Below are 19,299 nucleotides of genomic sequence, written 5' to 3' on the forward strand. Positions count from 1 at the left end.
GGCGCGGGCGCAGGAGGAAGGCCTCGTCCCGGCTCGGCCTCCCCCCCGCCCCCCCATTCCTCCCCGCGAATGTTTCCCTACTTGGCCTGCCAGGTCTCTGGGGAGAGGGCCTCAGACATGCAGCAGGAGCCACTTGGGGGAAAGTTGGAACTGACTGTTCCCTGCCTGGCCCTGCCGGCGGATTCCCTAACCGAGAAACTATTTGTGGCGAGAGCCGGGTGGCCGGCGAGCCCCCCGCCACCTCCCCTCGCGCCCCCCCTCCCCGCGCCGCCTCCCGCGGCCCTCGGGCGGCCAAGGCGGCAGTGCCCGCTCGCCCAGCGCCCGGGAGCCGCGCTCTGCCGGCGCGCCCGGCCGCTTATCTGCGCTGTTTGGACAGCGAGGGTTGGACAGGCAGGCTGGTCTGTCCCCGCCGAGTCCGCAGGCAGACCCCGGGCCGCCGGACTATTTCTGTCTTATCAGCGCAGGAATGCGGCAGCCGCGGCGGCGGCGGCGGCGGCGGCGGCGGGCGGGCGGCGGCGGCGTGGGCCGTGGGCCGTCAGGGCAGCCCTGAAGGGGCCCCCTCCCCACTCCGCTCGAGTAGAAGTGTGAGAGCGCCCAGCAGGACTCGGAGGGGAGAGTTGGAGGAAAAAAAAGGCAGAAAAGGGAAAGAAAGAGGAAGAGAGAGAGAGAGAGAGTGCGAGGAGCCGCCGAGCCCACCCCGATGGCCGCGGACGAAGTTGCCGGAGGGGCGCGCAAAGCCACGAAAAGCAAACTTTTTGAGTTTCTGGTCCATGGGGTGGTGAGTGGGGGAAAGTTCGCGGGGGAGGGCGAGCTGGCTGGCTCGGGCTGAATGGAGGGCCGGCCGCGAGGGCCGGGGGGGCGCCCGCTCCCCCACCGGCGAGAGGGGGCGCCACGGCCCGCCGCCCGGCCCCGGGAGCGCGCGGGCGCGCGGGCGCCCGAACACGTCGCCAGGCGGCCGGCCGGCCGGGGATGGGCGCCCGGGCGGGAAGCAGGGAGGCGTTTGCCTGGGCTCATGTCAGGGGCTGGGGGTGGGACTTGGGGACTGTCCCCCTCCCGAGCGGGGGGGGGTCCCCCTGTGTGCCAGACACGTTTTCTTCCGTGCTTTCCCGCTGTGGGCCCAGGGGTTACCCCTGCCCTGGGGGGTGGGGGTGGGGTGGGGGTGGGGGACACGGCATGGGCTGGGCTGCCTGGTCCCCGGGTTGCCAGAGTGTCTCTCTGATGGTGTCTGTGGGAGCGGGGAGCAGGTGACCCCTGGAGGCGCCGGGAGCGGGAAGCTCTCTGGCCGAACAGCCTCTGCATCCCATCAGGAGGGCTTTCCGGGGCTCTGCTGGTGGCCTCTGCCTTCAGGGTCAGGCAGACCCCAAATTAAGGGGTCTGAGGATCCCCTTGGCAGGCTCGGCCGCCAAATAGCTGATGTCCTTAATGCCTCAAAGGTGTGAAGGGAGGGCTGGAGCCAGGGAGTGAGGCCTAGAGGCCAAAGGGGCAGGGCGGTGATGCCCTGCCAAGAGCAGGCTCGGGAGGCGCACCGGGAGCCCCAGGGAGCCCAGGGCCACCTGAGGGCCATGGGAGCCTCATCCTGAGGCAGCAGGGGCCAGGTTGGGACAGGTGTGGAGGGCGGATGGATGGGAGAGGCAGGGGGCTCCAGAACTTGGGGTGGGTGCTGGGGTTGGAGCCGGGGACGGAAGAAGCAGTCAGGTTTACCATGGCCAAATTTGGTTCTGACCCCAGGGAAGGCATGTTCTCAGCGAGGGAGGCCAGAGTCCCTAGAATCTTGGCCCTTCACAGGGGGCGGGTGTGTGTGTGTGTGTGGCCCTGGTGGCCACCACAGCTCTCTGGGGCCTCTTTAGCAGATCAGCAAGTATTACTGACCTTGATAAATGGGCGAGTAGCTCATAAGGAAAATGGGCTTCCTTGGGGTAGACTGTCGTCCAGCCCGAATCTCTGGGATAACTTCCCAGGGGTGCTTGTGATGGTCAGCGGAGTTACCAGCCCTAACCTTGCTGTTTGGGGGAGTCCCCTTGAAAAAACCCATCGAGGAGGGAGAAAGGCTACACTTGTGGATTTCTTTTTCTTTCTTTTTTTTTTTTTTTTTTTAATTTGGTGAACTTAGAGCTTCAGTTTTTGAGTGGCTGTGAGCCCCGCTCCCAGAGCCCCATCTGTGCTGGTGGGGAATGGATGGCCGGCCTGGGCTCCATTCTGGGCCGTCACCCTGGAGGAGTGAGTGACAGGGTCAGGTGGGTGGGGGAGGCAGACACATGGACAGGCAGGTTTCACTGTGGGAAGACATGGACGGAGACAGCTGGCTGGCTGGGGGTTAGGGTTAGACACAGTGCTGGGCTGGAGGGAGAGTTGGCAGTTAGGAGGGATCCACCAAGCTGGGGGGCAGGGCTCCTCCTTGTGCCCGGGGGCAGCTGCACTCCTGGGGGTAAAGTGGTAGTATTTAAATGATAACCGGGCCCTGGGGCTGCATCCCTGGCTCTCTAGTGTTCCTCCTGCTCTCCTAGTCCCAGTCCACATCCCACTCAGCCTCCGCGTTACAACCCCTCCGGCCCTCCCCAATCTGTTCTGGAATCTGGACCAGTGAGGTTTAAAAAGTCCGTGGGACACTTCGCTCGGTGCATTTGCATCTCACCTGCATCCCGCCTGAGCACCTGGAGAGTGTCAAGGGAATACCCCTCCCTCATCTCTCCATCGCCCCCTTTGAACCCCGACTGTGACCTCGCTGGGGTGGGGTGGGAAGTACAGGAGGCCTGTACAATGAGACCGTCCCTGGTGATTCAGGCCGACCGGAAGGAAAGATGAATGTAAGAGGAAATGTGTGCTGTTTCTGACCTTACCCAAGCCCTCTGGGCTGCCCACCTACAGCAGGCTCCCCCCCCCCATCAGAGCATCCTGGTGGGGTTTGACCTCAGCCTCCCAGGTTGCCTTCACCTTGGGAGCAAATTGGGGAGGTGGGCGGAGTCAGCGTAGCCCCCAGGAATGGAAGTTTGGAAGGGGGTAGACGTTGGGGCTGAGGGGGTCAAAAGCAGGGCCCCAGAGAGAAGAGGGGGTGGGGGGGAGGGGCGAGTGCCAGGCAGGACTGCGCAGGAACCGGGGAATGAATGGGAAGAGGGGCCTGCAGGAGGCCCAGCGGGGAGCTCAGCCCCCGACCTCGGGGAAGCCGGAACCCGCTGCTCGGCGCCGCCTTTGCCGGGAGGAGCTGTGTGACCTTGGCTAGGTCGCTTTTCTCCTTGAGCCGCGGTTGCCTCATCTGTCAAGCGGGGATGGAAGGGCCCTCGCGGTCTGCCTTTCAGGGGAGCCTGGGCGCGTGCACATCCTTTGAAGAGGTTGAAAGGCGCCATGAATATTCATTTTCGCGGTACCTTCCGCAAATCCGAAGCTGGCAATGCCCCCGCGCAGTTGCCTGGCTTCAGTTAGCTTCCTGCAGCGACGCGCGAAGCCCCCTCTGCCAGCGCCGCGCGGCTCGGGCGCCCCTGCCCCTCCCACCCTCGTTCACTCCGGCTGCAGCGGGGTCACCGGCGGGGGTTTGGGGCGGGGGAGACGCGGCTCACCGCGCCTGGAGCCCGGCCCCGGTCTGACCGGCGGGCGCCTGTTTCTGCTTCACCCCCGTCACCCCCCCCCACCCCCACCCCAGCGCCCCGGGATGCCGTCTGGAGCCCGGATGCCCCACCAGGGGGCGCCCATGGGCCCCCCGGGCTCCCCGTACATGGGCAGCCCCGCCGTGCGACCCGGCCTGGCCCCCGCGGGCATGGAGCCCGCCCGCAAGCGAGCAGCGCCCCCGCCCGGCCAGAGCCAGGCCCAGAGCCAGGGCCAGCCGGTGCCCACCGCCCCCGCGCGGAGCCGCAGGTGAGTGGGGCCCAGCGCGGAGGGGGCGGGCCGCAGGGCCGGGGCGGGCCGGGGCGGGGAGGAGCGCTCGGCAGGCGGCGAGCCGTCCTGGGAGGGATGCCCTCTGGAGAGGTGGCCGAGGGGGCACCGCTCTGGTTCCTTTGTGTGCCCACCGTAGACGAGCCGCAGCCGTCGCGCCCTTCTCGTTGTCAAGTGCTCCAGCCCTTGTTCCCTGGTTCTGGATGATGCCTCCGTCTTGGGGATTGGGGGGGTGGGGGGTGGGGGGGTGCTGGCAGAAGGACTGAGAGCAGAGCTTTGGGACTGTGTTTCTCAAAGTGTGGTTGTCCGGTGCACCTTCCCCAGAATTCCCTGGCTTGACTGTTTCAAAGCCCCAATCCAGATCTTGGAAATCTGAATCCCTGTTTGGGGGGTGGGGTGGGGTGGGGTGAGGGTGAGAGTAGCTTGGGCATTTGCCCTGTTGGGGTGGGGGTGGGGTGGGGTGTCTTCGGCCCAGTCCTGCTCTCAGGTGATTCTGACGCACTCAGAGGTTGGAGAGCCGTCCTAATCGGTCCCCTGGACCGGGTCTGCCCCCAAGCCACCAGGCGCCCGCCCATTTCCCTGTTGGGGCCAGCTGGTGGCATCCCCAAAGCCCCTGCTGGTGCCTGACAAGAGAGATGCCCCTTTGGGTTTCACTACCTAGCCAAACACACATGCTTCCCTTTGCTCACCAGATGGGGTCCTGTAAAATGTGTAATAGGGATTTTACCTCATTATTAAATATTTTTTACACGTCAAGGAAAATTTCGTTTGTAGGAACCCTACAACGAATTCTTTTGCAGAGTGAGTCGCCTTGTTATATAGTTAACAAATCCCTGATTTATTTTGTATCAATGGAGAGTTTCACATAGATACTTTGTTCAAAACAAGTCAGACCTTTCACTCAAGCTGCTTGCCTGGCCTCAGAATAGATTTTTGGACAGGGAGGGGCAGTGGTTGAGAACACCACATGGGGGCAGTATAGAGCCATCCGTTAGGCTGGGCTCTAATCTCAACTCGCCCAGGATTTTCTGGGGTGCTTTTGGGAGTCAGAAGCAGCTAGTGGATCAGGAGGAGCCCAATTCCACCCAGAAGTTACGTCCCACAGGAGAATGTCCCCCCCCACACACTGGGTCCTTATGGGTGTGTCCCTGCACCCTGCTGGCAGGTGGTCCAAGGGCACGAGCACCCTCTGTCTGTCAGCGTCTCCTTCCAAGCCCAGGGTGGCAGGGGTGCAATCCTCACCAGCTTCACACCATCACCTCCTGCTCCAAGGGTTGGTGTCAGGGGGTCGCCTCCCCTCCGTTGGACGGTGCACCCCAGCTTAGCATCACGGGAAAGTCCTCAGGAGCCGGCCTCCCTCTCCTCTGGCCTCTCTCCTTCCCAGCTTCCCCCCCCCCGAACACCTACCTCTGCAGCTCCCCCACCCCAACCCCTCCTAAGTCTACATTTGTCTGGCCCTAAGGATGTGGTGGGGCAGAAGGGGGTTCCCAGGCCGGAGAAGGGATGGGGCCACCTCTGCTCCCCGCGAGAAGACAGAGCCCCGATGTCACACACCCCTGTCATAGCCCCTTGGGTGGGCAGAGGAGTGGGCTGTGGGAACCCCAGCCAGGCGGGAGGAGATGTCGGGATAATTTAGCAGGTGGCCTCGTTACTCCCAGATCTGTCGCCATGGTAACCTGTTTTTTTCTTTAAAAAATGTACAGTGCCAAGAGGAGGAAGATGGCTGACAAAATCCTCCCTCAAAGGGTAAGTGCCGTTCACAGCAGCCCCCAGCCCCCCCACCCCTTGCTGCCCCACCTCCTTCTCCCCCCCCCACTTCATTTGTCTTCCCTCCCCCCTAAGGAGCAGAGCTTCAGAGGACACGGTCACTTTTACTTTTTGTTTAAAAAAGCTAATTAAGAAGTGAGGCTCCCCAGGCCAGAGGGAGGGGGTGGGGCGGGGAGAAGGCACAGAACCATAAGGGGTGGCATCCTGGGCCTGGGGTGCGGTGGACTGAATTCCAGTGGTCTGAAGACATACCGAGCGGGGCAGGGGGATAGCATGGTGTAGACATCACTCGGGGTGACTGGGTGAGGTACCAGGGCAGAGGCAAGCAACCGCATCCCCTAATCGTCTCAGGGACCCCGAGGTCCTAGCCACTTTCCAGACACCCAAGGAAAGCCCAGAGGCTGTGTGACAAAGGAAAGGACAGGAGGAGGTGAAGCCCCAGAGTTTGTTGGGCTCCATGGTGGCTCTGGCCTCCCCTGGCGATGAAGTGCATGGGTCTCCCTAGAGGGAGAAGCAGTTTTTACCCCTACACACGAGGCCGCTACTGGGGGATGCGGAGTCCTGGGGAGAGGGCCCGTGCTCGTTCTCAAAGTCCCGGAACCGGCCCGCTCCCCTCCATCTCTGTGTACCCCGGGATCACATCACCCACACAGATGCCACCTCCAAGGCTGGCTGAGCCCCTGGTTCCCAGCCCTCCTCTTCTTCCAGATCCGGGAGCTGGTCCCCGAGTCCCAGGCCTATATGGACCTCCTGGCGTTTGAGAGGAAACTGGATCAGACCATCATGCGGAAGCGGGTGGACATCCAGGAGGCTCTGAAGAGGCCCATGAAGGTGCCTTGGTTTGGGGGTGGGAGGAGGGCTTGATGTCCTGTTCCCAGAATGGAGAGGCGGGGTTGCCCTGGGGGTGGGCACACGGTGTTTGCTTTGTGGAACACTCTTTATTTCTGCAGCAAAAGCGGAAGCTGCGCCTTTATATCTCCAACACTTTTAACCCTGCGAAGCCAGACGCCGAGGATTCGGATGGCAGCATCGCCTCCTGGGAGCTGCGGGTAGAGGGGAAGCTCCTGGATGACGTACGTCCTGGCCCAGGTCTCTCCAGGTGTCCTGGGGTGGGTATGGGGCTGGGCTTAGGACAGAGCTAGATGTTTTTGGTTTTTAAAAATATATTTTTTATTGATTTCAGAGAGAGGAAGGGAGAGGGAGAGAGAAACATAGAAACATCAATGATGAGAGAGTCATTGATCAGCTGCCTCCTGCACACCCCCTTCTGGGGATCAAGCCTGCAATCCGGGCCTGTGCCCTGAGCAGGAATCGAACCACAATCCCCCAGATCCTAGGTCGACGCTCCGCCGCTGAGCCACGCCGACCGGGCAGAACTAGATGTTTGCGCTGAGGATTAGGGAGTCAGCCCTGCTCAGGGGTGGGTGACCTAGAGAGACATCCGGGGTGCAGAGGCCTGCTTCTAACCATGCGGCCCTACCCAACCAGCCCCACCCCCTCCCAACTCACTCTGCCCCCACAGCCCCGGTTCTGCCCCCACGGTCCGTTCTTCCCCCACAGCCCAGCAAGCAGAAGCGAAAGTTCTCTTCCTTCTTCAAGAGTTTGGTCATTGAGCTGGACAAAGACCTCTATGGGCCTGACAACCACCTAGTTGAGGTAAGACCCAGACCCCACTTGCCCGAGCACGTCCACCCTTCCACAGGCCCCAGGCCCCCAGTCCCCTCAGCTGCACAGATTTGCACCAGGGACCACCCTAGAGTCCGAGGCCCCACCAGCCCAGAGGGGCCTGTGGTGTGACCTGGTGCTTTTCCCCTGGACAGTGGCACCGGACACCCACCACCCAGGAGACGGATGGGTTCCAGGTGAAAAGGCCGGGGGACCTGAGTGTGCGCTGCACGCTGCTCCTCATGCTGGACTACCAGGTCCGTGCCAGTCCCCACCTGCAGACCCCATGAGGCCCCGGCCCCCACGCCCTTCCTCCTGGACAGGGTGGGCGAGAGACCCATCCTCACCACCACCCTTCTCCAGAAGCACGTTTCCAAGGAGCCCAGTCACCATGTGCCCCCCCGTCCGCCTTCCACTCCAGTCCCAAGCTGTCCGGCCCTGAGCTCTTCCCACTCCCTGATTTTCATGGTCACCTCTTCCCAGCCTCCCCAGTTCAAACTGGATCCCCGCCTGGCCCGGCTGCTGGGCTTGCACACACAGAGCCGCTCGGCCATTGTCCAGGCCCTGTGGCAGTATGTGAAGACCAACCGGCTGCAGGACTCACATGACAAGGAGTATATCAACGGGGACAAGTATTTCCAGCAGGTACCCTGACCCCAGGCACGTGGGGAGCAGGCAGAGTCACTGGTAGGGAAAGCGCCTCTACTAAGGTACCACCACCCTATCTGCTGGCTCCCCAAGTGCCAGAACCTACAGTCACTGTCTCGGAGCCAGAGACCTGGGCCCTAGTCCGGGCTCTGCCGTGGCATAGCTCGGTGCTGCATTTGAACCACCCCAGGCCAGGGAGATCTGGGACCCCGCAAAGCTCTCGGGAATGTAATATTCTCGGCACCTGGAGCTGGATCCCTGCGTTCTAGCCCTGGGCCCCGACTCCGGGTGTTATGTGGCCATTCTGAGCCTTGTTGCTTATCTGTCCCATGTAACCCACTGGGCAGTTAGAAAAATCAAATCACTACGAAAGGGATTTGACAAAATTTCTACCAAAGTAGAGAATATTATTAATAAATTTTAAATAAATACAGCAGATAGACCTGAGGAGTTAGGAGAACAGTTGGTGTTTATTGAGCACGTACTGTGTGCCAGGCAGGCATGTTCCAAGCACTGTGTGTGCACTGATTCACTGAATGCTCACCGCAGCCCTGAGAGAGAGGCACTGCTATTAGCCCCATTATAGAGATGAAGAAACGGAGGCCTGAGTTGTTACCTAACTTGCTCAGGCTGCATAGTAAGTGGTGCGAGCAGGATTTGTACCTAGGCAGGCTGACCCAGGGCCCATTCTCAACCATCCCACTGCACCACACCAGCCTGCAGGACCCTGAGTCCCAGCCCCCTGAACACTGAGGAGTCAGACTTGCTCCCGGCTTCCTGTGGACTTTCCAGAATGGAAGGGTCTAGAACTGTGAACAAAAGAGTGACCTTCCTGCCCTCTCCCCGCCCCTTCAGATTTTTGATTGTCCCCGGCTGAAGTTTTCTGAGATTCCCCAGCGCCTCACAGCTCTGCTGTTGCCCCCTGACCCAATTGTCATCAACCACGTCATCAGGTGAGATCCCGGCTTGCTCTTCAAACTTGGGATTCCTTGGGTTCTGCCCTCCCTGTCCCTCCCATCCCCATGCCCCCTCCCTCCCCACTGCATCTGCCCCCGGGGCCCTTAGCCTCTCTGGGGGCAGGTGAACACCACGGGCTGGACTTCCTGGCAGCGTGGACCCGTCGGACCAGAAGAAGACGGCGTGCTATGACATTGACGTGGAGGTGGAGGAGCCACTGAAGGGGCAGATGAGCAGCTTCCTCCTGTCCACGGCCAACCAGCAGGAGATCAGCGCTCTGGACAGTAAGGTGGGGCCAGAGCCCAGAACTGCAGTGGGATGTGAACCCAGAAATGACAGAGAACAGACAGAGCAGACACAAGCATGGGCCTACGGAGAGATGAAGGACATAAGCACCCCCCTTCCCTGGGACTGCAGAGGCATGGGGGCCCCAGGGACTGTTCTTCAAAGGGACGGCAGCAGTCCCTCCCCCACTCGCCTCCCTCCTTCCCCTCCTCTCCCATATCACCAGGGCCAGGTGAAAGCGTCTGTCTTTCTACCTGTAGATCCATGAGACGATTGAGTCCATAAACCAGCTCAAGATCCAGAGGGACTTCATGCTAAGCTTCTCCAGAGACCCCAAAGGCTACATCCAAGACCTGCTCTGCTCCCAGAGCCGGGACCTCAAGGTGAAGGGGACTCGGGGAGCACTGGATGGGAGACAAGCATAGCAGGAAGACAGTAAAGGTTGTACACAGGGGCTAGAGGGGGCCAGGCTCAGGGCTGACCCCACTGCTCCCTCCCAGGTGATGACAGACGTGGCAGGCAACCCTGAGGAGGAGCGCCGGGCTGAGTTCTACCACCAGCCCTGGTCCCAGGAAGCCGTCAGCCGCTACTTCTACTGCAAGGTGTGAAGGGGCCCGGGCACCTCAGGCCCCCCTCCTCACTCAGAGAAACCTCCCTCTTTAGCCTCGTCAGTGCCCTTGCCACTCCGCCATGCCCCTCACCTCATGGGAGCCCTCTCTGCTCCCAGGTGGTCTTCACAGGAGGGTGGTGGGTGGCTGGGGTCGTCCTGTCACTCACCAGCAACACCGTAACCCTGCTCCTGCTGCTTTCTCTAAAGATCCAGCAGCGCAGGCAGGAGCTGGAGCAGTCCCTGGTGGTGCGTAACACCTAGGAGCCCTGTGAAAGAGCACCGGCCCGCCACCCGGTCCCCCAGGGCTCTGCCATCACCCTCTGCCGCCCGCCTGCCTGCCTGCCCGCGGGTGAGGCGGGGAACTGGATTAAAGGTCATTCATCTGATAGCAGCTGTGTGGTCTTTGGCAACTGGGAGAGAGGAGGAGGGGGGCGGCAGTGGGTCCCTCTGGGAAAACTCCCCAGCCCCTCCCTCAGATTCTCCTCCTGACTCCGTTTCCCTAGACCTAAAAACACTTTGGCAGAAGACACTTTTAATCACATTTTCTTATTAAAAAAATACAGCCACAAGCTCTCCATCTGTCCATCCGTCTTGCCCGGCCCTCCCGGGGCCCAGGCAGAAAGGGGAGCCACGTGCGGCAGGTCGGGCGCTAGGTGCTGTTGCCCTGCTCCTGCTCAAACAGGGCCATGGCGAGCTGGGCGCGGCCCGCCAGCCCCTCCAGGTTGCTCAGGCGGCAGCGGTGGTAGAGTTCCTCGCTGAGCCGAGGGCTGCAGTCCCGCAGGGAGAACTTCTGCACCAGCCCTGGCTCCACGGCGCGGAAGAGGTGGAGCCCTGAGAACCGGAGGAACACATCCATCACCTCCAGCCCCTCCAGGGCTTCCTCCTCTTCCTGGCCCGCCAGTTCAGCAGCCAGCCGCGCGCGGGCCGCCAGGTAGTCGGCGTTGTAGAAGCAGCCCTCCGCGGAAGCCTGGCGGTCAAAACGGCCTCCTCCGGGAGCCCCCCGGGCAGGGTCAGCACCAGGAGGGGACGGGGGGTCAGGGCCAGCCCCCGGGGGTCCTGGGGGAGACCTCTGCGGTGCCAGGGCGGGGTGAAACTCCTGGAAGTGTACGGGGAAGAAGGCCTGCCAGCCAGAGATGGCATTCATGCGGCAGCGGTTGAGCACCTCCGGCCCAGGCCGGGTCCACACGGTGGTGAGGAAGAAGAGTGTGTCCACTGGGTGCTTCTTAGACACCACGTCCATGAGCCGCACCTGGGAAGGGGCCTCGGCCCGCACTGCGAGCCAGGCCAGCCTCGTCCCAGGGTATCTGCGCTCTAACTCTGCTGCTGAAGCCTTCACCCCGAGAAACGGGTCCAGGGCCCCCCGGCCACCTTCCCGCGGCCCGTAGACCAGTAAGAGGGTGAGCAGCGCGTGCTCGCGTGGCTCCAGAACGCTGGCAGCAAAGGCCTCGAGGAAAGCAGGGGCCGCAGCAGCTTCAGCCACCGGGAGCGGCAGCACCAGCTGCACGCGGGTGGCTTCGGTCACGTAGGGCATAGGCAGGATTTCCACTCGACTCAGTGGCCGCAGCAGGCTGACCCTGCGGGCCAGGGCCCGCCGGTGCCCACGCTGCGTGACAGCTTCCAGCAGCAGGTCCAGGGTGTACTCCATGCCCCGTGCAGGGTCAAAGCGCCGGTAGCCATTGAGCAGCCGCTGCTTCTGGAAGCGGAGCCGGGGCTGATAGCGCCGATTCAGCTGCTCCAGAGCCGTCTCCACAGCGTCACCCACATCAGCCCGGCTGGCGCCTTGCAGCGGGCACTTGGGCGCCCCATCTGCACAGGAGAAGGTGTGCTGCTCTGTGAAGTAGTCCCAGCCCAGCACCTCAAACCGGGAGCGTGGTGTGAATGGTGCAGGGAGTCCCACAGGCCAGCTCAGCCCTGCCTCCCCCTCGGGGGTCAGCACAGTCAGGTTCCGGATCTGAGCCTAGGGTGGGAGGGACACACAGTTAGTGCCCAGCTAGGTAGTCCTGGGCTCTGAGCTCGGCCCTGACACTTAGTGGGGTGCCCCTTGGCTAATCACTCAACTCCCTGTACCTTACATCCTTCATCTATAAAGGCACAGTAGACACCTCCTTACACAAGTGCAGTGAGGAGGCCTGGGAGGGAGGGGGGGGGAGTGATCTGGCAGACATTAAAGCATCCCGAAATATGAAGCTCGGCAGCCTCCCCCTTCCAAACCCAAAGTACTCCCATCCTCCTGAGAATGGGGCCTTTGTGTTCACCTGTACTCCACCTCTGACAATCCCACAATCAACTAGAATCTTCTTCCCTTGGGTTTTTTAAGGACAGTGCTAGAGATTAGGGGACTTTGGGGTTGTTGCCTCCTTGGTGCAGAGGAGCTACTGGAGAGGAGCTAAAACAATTCTATGCACTATACCGAGCCCTGGCCCGCAGTTCACCTGCAAACCCTTCTGACTGCACCCAAGTGTCTCCAGGAGCTCCTCTGATGATTGACCTGGACCCAGAGCCCCTTCTCTCTGGAGCTGCTTTACATGTGGGTTCGGTCAGCCTCTCTCTACCCCGCTAGCAGTCCCTCTCAGCTGCTTGCTCCGGCCAGCTCAGCTCACCTGCAGTTGCTCTATTTCGCTGTACGCCCGCTCCAGTTCCAGAGTGCTGAAGCGCTTGTGCAGTCGGTACATGAGGGTCCCGTCAGAGACGGGGTGCACTGCAAAGGCACTCAGGAAGGCCGAGCTCCCCTCCTTCTCAGGGTCTCTATTTTTGGCCAGTTCAAATGAGCGATACTGCTGACCCTAGAGGAACCAATCAGACCAATCAATGCCACACGACCCAACCAGCCCTGACTAAACACAGCATTCACCCCTAGGACTGCTGCTGCAGAGGAAGGACGGAGGAAGCGGGAGCTCAGTCCAGCGTCCCCTTAACCTTGGCCTCACTCTCACCACAGGATTTTGGAAGAATGTTCAGTTGGCAACTAAGGGTGCTCTCTTCCCCAGAAAACCCCAGTTTCCCCAGGGAATGAGCCAGCAAGTACTCCTAAGATGCCGGCTTCATCCCCTCTTCTCCAGGCCCCGAGAGGGCAGCTTTCGGGGCTAGAACAGGGATTAACTCACTTCTGCAGGAGAGTGGCCATCTCTAGAACATTCCCAGATCACAACTGTGCGTGTGTCGGGGGAGGGGATGGAAGGTTGGAGCAGATGGGCAGAGGACTGATGAATAGGGGGCACCTTTATGACTTGCTCACAGGGTCCCTGACAAGATGCCACTTCTGACAGCCCCCAGGGCCTAAGACTGCCCAAGGTGAGCAGGGGAGCCAGGGGGACACTCTGCGTCTGTAAAGGGCAAACCAGCGGCCCCACCCTGAGGTGCTGCTGGGAAGGAGCACGCAGCAACCAGCCTGGAGACCAATTCCTCAGCCACTACTACAGTTGTCAGGGACCAGGACTGACTTGAAAGGGCTGTCACCTGGTGCTGGGAGACACAGCCGATACCCAGAGTGTCGATGAGGCAGCGGCCAAGCCACTCGTCAGGACGGGCACTGAGAATGTCCCCTCGGCAGCCATCCAAATGGGGCCGCAGTCGAAGCAGGAGACTCCGTGACAGCAGGTAGCCAAAGCCCCCATGGCAGTACCGGGCCTGCTCGCCCGCGCCAATGAACTCCTCCGCCCGGCCCAAGTACAGGTCCTGGTTGATGCTGAGGTGGCCAGCAAGGGCCGCCAGGCGGGGTGCCTGCACATACGTGTCATCCTGCATGATGAAGAACCAGTCGTAGTCGGCCCCAAAGTGTGTGTGAAGGTGGCGCAGAGTCTCTGACATGAGCCAGGCTGGTCGCTCGTCCCCATGAGATACAACCTGCATCCCTGCAGGAGCCCGGGCCCCTCGCTGCCCAGTGAAGTAGAGTAATCGAGGGAAGTGGTGGGCCACCGTGCGGTTCACAGCCACAGCCAGAGTGGACAGCGTGGCCCGGGAAGTCAGGACAGCCACCAGCAGCCGCTCCCGAGAGCCCAGCTCTGTCTGGATGTACCGCGTCCTGTGGAGAGACCAACACATCAAGGGTCAACCCCCTCATCTCTAGGAACCCAGCTTGTCCAGCATATACAGCCCCCTAGGAATGAGTGAGCTGGAGGTGAGAAAAGAGAAGAGGCTCCTCATCAATATTAACTAGCTCCTGGAGTGAGCATCCTCTGAACAGCTGACACTGGAAATGATTTGGAGAGGGGTCTACTAATGATGGATTAGATGAAGTAGATGCGATTCCTACCCTATTTAAGAACATCGAACACCTGCCTAGCTGGCGTGGCTCAGTGGCTGAGCATCGACCTAGGGTCCAGGAGATCGAGGTTCGATTCCTGCTCAGGGGACATGCCAGGTTGTAGGCTCGATCCCCAGCAGGAGGCAGCCAATAAATGACTCTCATCATTGATGTTTCTAGCTCATGTTTCTAGCTCTTTCTCCCTTTCTCTTTCTGAAATCAATAAAAACATAAAATAAAATAAAAAAACATGGAACACCAATGGATGAGACTTTCTTAGACTGAGTAGGAAGAGAACAAACCAGGCTGGTAAGAATTGCTCCAAGGAGCCCAACACGGATCACCAGTGAAGGCAGAGGCAAGGACTTAGAGCAGCCCTAACCTGGGGTCGGGGGACTATGCCCGTGCGCAGCTCTCACCTGAGCACCTTCTTGTAAGGCTTGTTGGGATCCCTGTAGTAGGGGACAATCCGGGGTTTGAACTCATCACTTTGGTCGAGCCCAGGTCTTGAGTCAGGATTCTGCGGCCCTCCTGGTTCCCCCACAGCCTCTACACAGGGGTCTTCTCCCTCACCCTGGATCCAGGAAACCCGCAAGAGGCTCAGGCTGCATCCCAGAGACAGCCCCAAGATGAGTGGCAGTGCCGGTCGCAGCAGAGCCAACAGGGAACTCAGTCTCATGGTGGCTGGCCCTGCCGTGCTCGTGCCCCAGAGGGCACAGCCTCAGGGATCGCTCCGTGGGTGGATGGGTGCCAGGCCAGTAGTATGCATGCAGTTTTAACCAGGGGACCTGGGGTCGATGAGGTCAGCAACAGAGCAAGGCAGCGTTTGCCTCCAGGCCCAGCATCCCCAGTAAGCTGGGCTGTCCCGTCTTCACAATCCTGCCTGCCTGGCCTTCCTTCAGCCGTCAGAGTGTTGTCAGATCTAACCCTCAGTCCAGATGGTAATAAATATTAGAATCAATTTCACCCACTAATGGCTTGGGGTCTGTCTCTCAGTAGAAAGGGGAGGAAACAAAGCTCACTCCTGCCAAACTGAACCGCCCCCCCAAAAAAGGGGGACTACACACATCTGTAGACTAAGTCAAGAGCCAGCAGCAACTGATAAAGCGGCGGTTAGGGGAACAGCACATGCTTCATCAGAACAGGGACCCCTACTGGAGGAGCGGCCTCGGGAGGGCTCTCCCAAGAGCGCCTGGCTCCGGCACGATTCTTACTCAATTCAAAGGGATCAGGGCCTCTTTCTACTCTCCTCCCGAGTGTTAAGGAAACGCAGGGCTGGAGCAACCCCTCCTCCCAGTCAGGAGCGGTGAGGGAGCCCCTGGCCTGTCACCCACCAAATGAGGTGGGCGGACAGGGCGCGCGGGCCCTGAGCGCCTCTCAGAGGAAGGTGGCGGCCGATGGAGCCATTTTGCAGGACATCCTTCCAACCCCAGGCGCCCAGAGGCAGGAGGAAAATGACAGCAACTCCGGTGCGGAGGAGCGACTCGGCGTCTGGTTTTACCAGGGCCCCGGGTACCCAAACCAAACGGCGCGGACGGGAGGCCGCCGGGAAGGAGGCGCAGGGATCCTGGAGACGGAGGCCGAGGCCCGGCGCCCGCGGCTGCGCCCGGGCCAGGCCGGCGCCCCCCTGCGGCTCGGCCTCAGCGACCACAGGCCGGTTCTAGTCCTGAAATGAAGGCGCACAGCGACTGTGAGCCGTTAGTCTCAAAGCAGAAATAAAACCGGCTGCGTCACGGAGCCGTCGAGGGCCGGGGGGCTCGGCTCCGGCTGCACCGGCGGCGGCGGCGGCGGGACTGGGAGAGGAGCGCAAAGACCCGGAGCTCAAGTCCCTCCGCGGGGGCAACAGGCCTGCCTGCGCCTGCGGGCGAGGGGCGACGAGGGGCACCCCGAGGCCCGCAGTGGGGGGGGGCTGGCCAGGGGCGCAGGATACAGGATGTGACCGACGGGAGCCGCGCCTTCCCGGGGAGCGGGGGCGAGGGCGTGGGGGCGGCACCCGCTCCTGTCGCCCGGAGCTGCGTCCCGGTCGCCCCGGGCGGGGGGAGGGCGGGGAAGGAGGAACAGACCCCAGGTCCCGGCGTAGGCGCCGGCTCCGCCGCTGCAGCCGCTGCCACCTCACAGCCCCGCCCACTCCTTCCTCTTCCGCTCGCTGTCAGTCCCCGTCTCTATGGTGACCGCATCCGGCCGCTCTCTCCGCCGTGCCCACTCTATGGTCGCCCCGCCGCTTCCCTGCACCGCGTGCCCGCGGGGTCCGCCCGGCCAGCCACACACCGCCCCCCGAGAACAAGCGTGCATTCCGGAGACGCTAACCCACAGATCTTCAACCCCATCTCCCATCTGCCCTGGGGGAAAAAATACCTTCCCCCGCAATGATCACGCTTCGGCCTCCTAGACTCCTCCCGATGGGCTTCAGAAGCCCATCAACCACTCAGCTATTTCAGAACTGTTTGCTGTTTGCCTCCTAAGTTCCAGGCCATCGCAATAGTACCAAGTATACCGGGGCTAGATGGGGTGGGGGTGGTCCCCGCCCTCGGGGGGCTGGGTGTTGGAAAAAGGCATTAAACTCACACTGACTGGCAAAATATAAACGTAGATAGAAATCCCAAACCATCGTAAGTGCTGTTGCAGAGACGTAGAGTCCAGTGGAAAAACACGACAGGAGGAATTAGACTGGGGATTTGGGGAAGTCTCAGCAAGTGACCCAAACAAAATGTGAGTTTTCCAGATAAAAAGCAAAGCACAGAAGGCCCAGGAAGAGGAAAGAGATTGGCTTAGAGAAGAAACCGGGAAGGCCAGGGCAGCTAAGCCCTGGTGAGCAAGGGAAAAACAGCCCCCAGGGGAGGCTGGGGGGCCACAGGGCTTCTGACAACCACAGGGGGTTCCCAACCAGGATGACACATCCCTCGCCCTTAATTTGGAAGTGTATGGGGGCAATTTTGTTGCCAAATGTTTGAGGGGAGGAGCCACGAATGTTAGATGTCCTGCACATTGTAACATAGTATCACACAAGAAAGAATTGTCTGGCCTGTCCAATTAAAAAAAAATGTCATAATCATTGATCCTTGAGCCCATGTTTTATATATAAAGATGAAGTAACTTTGCAGGGTGGTAATATGTGCTGGGTTTTCAAGGAATTTAATTATGTAAATAGAAGAAAGATTATTTTGTTCAGGAATTTATTGAGTTACCATCAGGGATAGCAATGTCACTGACAGTGTTCTGTCTGTTTGTACTGTTATTTTCAAGGTGATCCTACGTATAGGTATAAACATCTAATTATGTTTTCTAGCATACTGAAATAATATAATTTTATTAGAAAGGATTTTCTCTTCTTCTGTTAGGGTTAATTTAAGACACTAATTTTTTGAAATTTATGTGTGTAGTTAGATTATATCATCTATGAACTTTGTCTCAAAAATAGTAAATGTATGTCATAAAAAATGTTTGCTATTAAAAGGGGACACCGGAGCTCGTAGAGTTAAGAACCATCATTCTAGGGAGTATATAAGACAGAATTCACCAGCACCATTATCCTTTGCTATGTTTTGGTCTTATCCTCAGTTAGACCACAACTTGATCTCCCCTCAGCCACTGGCACATAAAAGGTGGTAAATGACTTGTTAGAAGAGAATCTGGGAAGCAGAATGGGGACACTCTGGGAAGATAATAGGTTCTAGATCAGCATTGTCTGATAGAAATATAATGTGAGCCACAAATGTGAGCCGTATATATAATTTTAAGTTTTCTGGTATAGATTTTATTATAGTATTAAATATATCCAAACTATTATATCAGTGTACAATCAATATTGAAAAATTGAAGTACTTTACAGCCCCCCCATGCAATCTTTGAAATTGTATGCATATTTGACACAGCTTATCTCAGTTTGGACTAGTCACATTTCAAGTGCTCCATGGCCACATGCAGCTAGAGGCCACCACATTGAACAGCACAGTTCCAGACCCTTCTTACTTACTAAGTGTTTAGGTAATTTGGGTCTCAGTTTCTTCATATTTAAATGAAGAGTCCAGACCAAATGTTCTTGCTTCCAGCACTTACCTTCTGTGATTTTTTATATTACCCAGTCCTTTGCTACTCTACCCACGTCTTCTCTCTCCTCCCACTTCCCATTTTTTCTCCCCTCATCCTCAGATCTGTTCCCTGCAAGATATCTAACCCTTGGGTAGGAATGGCATAACTTCTAAGCAGTATACAAGTTTTCTAAGCCACTCTTGCTGTGCTGAGGGAAGACTGCGCAGCAACTGTTGCTTCACGGGGAATCCTGGACATGCTTGGTTGCTATGTAGGTGGTTTCAGAGAATTAACTGATTATAAGTCTTTCTCTTGGTATCCTGAGCCATTTTACGGAGATGGAGTTCCAGAAGCAGAAAATTCCAGCCTCAAATCCTGCCACTGTCTCCTACCAGAGTGTTGTTGCATTAACAGCTCCGTGCCTTTATTTTCAATCTGTAAAATGGTAATAATACCCACCTCAGGATCTGTTGGGGAGATTAAATGGAACTGCAAAAATCGAAGTGCATAATAAATGTTAGTTCTCTGTAACCTGCCTGTAACCACTCATTTTAATGAGGCTGGGAGAGGGAGGCATACTGTAGACAGGTGCTTGGAAGAGTGATTTTATGTGACCCGTATCATATGTAACTTCTTTGCTTTATAAAGAAAGGCTTTGCAGTCAACTATTGTCTATATTCTGTACCTAAAACAATGCCCAGAGTAGATGCTTACTATTTGTTAAATGTATAAATTAAATAAATACTTAGTGCAGACTTAGGCAAGGATTCTACTAGTAGCAAAAAAGGGCAAGAAAAGTAGTCTAGCAGAACTCTGGCTAAGTAATAATTAGCCAATTAACAAGAATTAAACTCTAATCCTTCTAACAACCATAGGAGGTTAAGTACTATAATCATTCCCATTTTATAGAGGAGAGAATGTATTTTGCCCAAGGTCAAGCACTGTAAATGGTAGCACTGGGGTTTGAATTCGGGCAATTTGCTCCCAGAATTCATGCTCCTGGTTATGCTATGTCGAGTGAGTTCCCCACCCAGGAACTCCAGCAGCACACACAAGTCACTCCTTTTAAGGCACCACCTAAATGCCATGCATGGCCTGTTTATTTTTCTAACGCTCCTTCTTAATTGTGAGCTCTCTGAGGTTAGGGAATGACTTGTTACCACTGCAACTCCAGCATCTCGCTCTGGGCCTAATGTATAGTGGGGGCTTCATTGGTGGAGGGTACTCTATA

General features: G+C 58.4%; 2 protein-coding genes across 2 annotated transcripts; one reads left to right on the top strand and one right to left on the bottom strand.

Moving 5' to 3' along the window:
* Positions 1-661: 661 nt before the first annotated feature.
* SMARCD3 (SWI/SNF related BAF chromatin remodeling complex subunit D3) lies at positions 662-10,182 on the top strand. The gene is made up of 13 exons (XM_087820920.1): positions 662-778; positions 3,635-3,846; positions 5,568-5,610; positions 6,340-6,462; positions 6,582-6,704; positions 7,192-7,287; positions 7,452-7,553; positions 7,780-7,941; positions 8,800-8,897; positions 9,055-9,190; positions 9,447-9,569; positions 9,687-9,788; positions 10,004-10,182. The coding sequence occupies exons 1-13, from the start codon at positions 701-703 to the stop codon at positions 10,055-10,057; spliced, it is 1,452 nt and encodes a 483-aa protein (XP_087677046.1). The 5' UTR covers positions 662-700; the 3' UTR covers positions 10,058-10,182.
* Positions 10,152-14,737, bottom strand: CHPF2 (chondroitin polymerizing factor 2). Its single transcript, XM_016196963.2, has 4 exons — positions 14,459-14,737; positions 13,253-13,817; positions 12,397-12,579; positions 10,152-11,753 (listed from the first exon to the last, which is right to left on the bottom strand). The coding sequence occupies exons 1-4, from the start codon at positions 14,716-14,718 to the stop codon at positions 10,446-10,448; spliced, it is 2,316 nt and encodes a 771-aa protein (XP_016052449.1). The 5' UTR covers positions 14,719-14,737; the 3' UTR covers positions 10,152-10,445.
* Between the last annotated feature and the right edge of the window lie 4,562 nt (positions 14,738-19,299).

This window comes from Miniopterus natalensis, chromosome 10, assembly GCF_054644295.1.
Source record: "Miniopterus natalensis isolate mMinNat1 chromosome 10, mMinNat1.hap1, whole genome shotgun sequence".
In the NCBI taxonomy this organism is placed as follows: domain Eukaryota; kingdom Metazoa; phylum Chordata; class Mammalia; order Chiroptera; family Miniopteridae; genus Miniopterus; species Miniopterus natalensis.

Coding starts and splice junctions, on each gene's coding strand:
- SMARCD3 (XM_087820920.1), top strand. CDS start 701: ATGGCCGCGGACGAAGTTGCCGGAGGGGCGCGCAAAGCCACGAAAAGC. Junction 6,705..7,191: donor AGGGGAAGCTCCTGGATGAC/GTACGTCCTGGC, acceptor CTTCCCCCACAG/CCCAGCAAGCAGAAGCGAAA. Junction 8,898..9,054: donor GTCATCAACCACGTCATCAG/GTGAGATCCCGG, acceptor ACTTCCTGGCAG/CGTGGACCCGTCGGACCAGA.
- CHPF2 (XM_016196963.2), bottom strand. CDS start 14,718: ATGAGACTGAGTTCCCTGTTGGCTCTGCTGCGACCGGCACTGCCACTC. Junction 13,818..14,458: donor CCTTACAAGAAGGTGCTCAG/GTGAGAGCTGCG, acceptor GTCTCTCCACAG/GACGCGGTACATCCAGACAG. Junction 12,580..13,252: donor GCTGTGTCTCCCAGCACCAG/GTGACAGCCCTT, acceptor TGGTTCCTCTAG/GGTCAGCAGTATCGCTCATT.